Genomic DNA, 2,340 nt, shown 5'->3' on the forward strand with positions numbered 1-2,340 from the left:
ACCAATCTTACATTCACATAGTAGGAATGGACAATTTCAGATGAATGCAGGTACGAAGATAGGATAATATATTGTTATAATACTTCTCTAGATTGCTATATAAAATTTCTACCCATTATGTATATGTTCTGTTTTTATTAGGTGTCAAGCTCTGGCTGTGTGATGCCGGAGAGCGTGTGCCAGAACAATGGCTGGGGTGAGGTGTGCGGCCCGTGGTCCATCACCAAACCGTACTGGATCGATGCCAACGAGCCAGGAGGAGGTTAGTACGATAAGAGAGAGTATTAAATAAAAGAGTAATAACTAGTAATTCAAACAAGATGAAAGAAAATTTGCGCGTCTCTGCTGGTTTGTTTTTATGTACTGGAAACACCATGCTCCTCGTGACTTTAGGAGTAAAGCAAGGGTGTGCCCTTGTTACTTTTAAGCATTTCAATTTGGTCTGCGATTTCTATCAATTAATTTATTTTCCGAGTCGCCATATTCAGGCTTTCACTTCTCCGACATAAGATTTGTTGCATTAATGTTGCCGACACAAGAATAGAGAGACAGGGCATCGTGAGCAAGTGAAAGTGAAGTCTGCCTGGATAAGCTTTTACTGTATAATTATTATTTTCAGGAAACAGCATTTCCTTTTTTTTCTGAGGCAAGTTAATTATGAAAATTCTGGCGGTATCATCACATATATGTACATAAAGTTAAATGCTTCACACGTTTCTGGTTCTCCTGTTCATCCCTCACTTAATTTTGTGAGGGGAGAACAGGTCCGTGTTAAGGTTTAAATGTTCTCCTAAGATTACATATGTATTTGTAAATGAAATGGTGGATTATTATATGTAATTAAAGCACCTGTTCTATTTCTCTCTCAAATCTAACGGGATAACTAATATTGGCAATTCGTATATGAGATTCATACTATTTTTGTATAATTAAAGTGCACCGTGTACCTGAAGAAAATATATATTGAAAACGAGAGCGAAACACCAATTATTATCTAAATCCATATCACAGAAAATCAGTATAAAAAAACGTAGGGAAAGAAGAATCAGGATATAGATATGACGTGAGAAGATATTACAGTGTCCACCCTGAAAAAAAAAAATCTACATACCTAGTAATGATATAAAGATAATATGTGCGTCACTGGCGGTAGGGCATGCTAGAATCACATTATATCACTCATCTGAAACTCCCTCTTCATAGACTACTACACCTGCGTGGCGGCCTGGGACTGTAACGAAGCAACAGTTCGGGCTTACCTGAAGAGATACGTGTCAAACCCTTCCGCTACGTGTGAGACCTATGCGCGCACTCATGTCGGGGGGCCCTGGGGCATCGATCAGGACTACGCCACGGACTACTGGTATCTGGTGAAGGACTGCCTCGACTATGGCCTCTTCACACCTCCTCCTGAGGATGAATGAAGATGAATGAAATACGAATTTTCATATATATGCACATATACGTACAAGACCACTCACACAAGCTCTCCTCTCTCTCTCTCACACACACACATACAAAAAACCACACGCACACGCACACGCACACGCGCACACACACACATAATCACACACACACACACACACACACACACACACACACGCACACGCACACGCACACACACACACACACACACACACACACACACACACACACACGATCGACGGTTTGTAAGATCTATTTTCAAATAAAAATCCACAACATTCCGAACTACTATTTATTCTTCCATGTACACATTACATGGGATGCAATCCATTCATTCCATTTTTTGCATTTTTTAGTTCTTAAGATTGAGGTTCACGTGTCATTGTTAAACAGCAAACGACAATGATGTTAATAATGATAGTCAAAATAATAACAATAACGATACTACTTCTACTATTACTACTACTATTAACATAGTATTATGAAAATAATAATGATACTGATAAACATAATAGTAAAGATATAGAAGATAATAGCAATAGCAATAGTAATAGTAGTAATGACAGTTATAATAATAATATTAATGATAACAATAACAGTAAGACAATAACGATAATGATAATGATAATAATGATAATGATAATGATAATAATGATAATAATGACAACAATAATAGTAATAGTAATGAAGATAATACATACAATAATGATAATAAAAACATGATAATGATGATGTAAAAGATGATGGTGAATAATAATCATCGAAGATAAATTAGATTTCTTTATTTACTAGTTTAAAAAGGCCAATATAATTCAAAATACAATTTACACATACTAACAAAATACCAACAAAAGCGTAATATCGCGATAAAATGATACTCAGAAATCTTATCAGGAATGTTGTATCTAAAATGGT

General features: G+C 36.0%; 1 protein-coding gene across 1 annotated transcript in view; it reads left to right on the forward strand.

Annotated features, from left to right (window-relative positions):
* Positions 1–1,706, forward strand: part of LOC125045651 (lysozyme-like) — an 11,782-nt gene extending 10,076 nt beyond the window's left edge. The window contains exons 2-3 of the mRNA XM_047643058.1: positions 142–262; positions 1,204–1,706. Of these exons, the coding sequence (XP_047499014.1) occupies positions 142–262; positions 1,204–1,424 (342 nt within the window). The 3' untranslated portion in view covers positions 1,425–1,706. The remainder of the gene's footprint in view (positions 1–141; positions 263–1,203) is intronic.
* The last annotated feature ends 634 nt before the right edge of the window (positions 1,707–2,340 follow it).

The sequence above is a fragment of the Penaeus chinensis genome, chromosome 37 (assembly GCF_019202785.1).
Source record: "Penaeus chinensis breed Huanghai No. 1 chromosome 37, ASM1920278v2, whole genome shotgun sequence".
In the NCBI taxonomy this organism is placed as follows: Eukaryota; Metazoa; Arthropoda; class Malacostraca; order Decapoda; family Penaeidae; genus Penaeus; species Penaeus chinensis.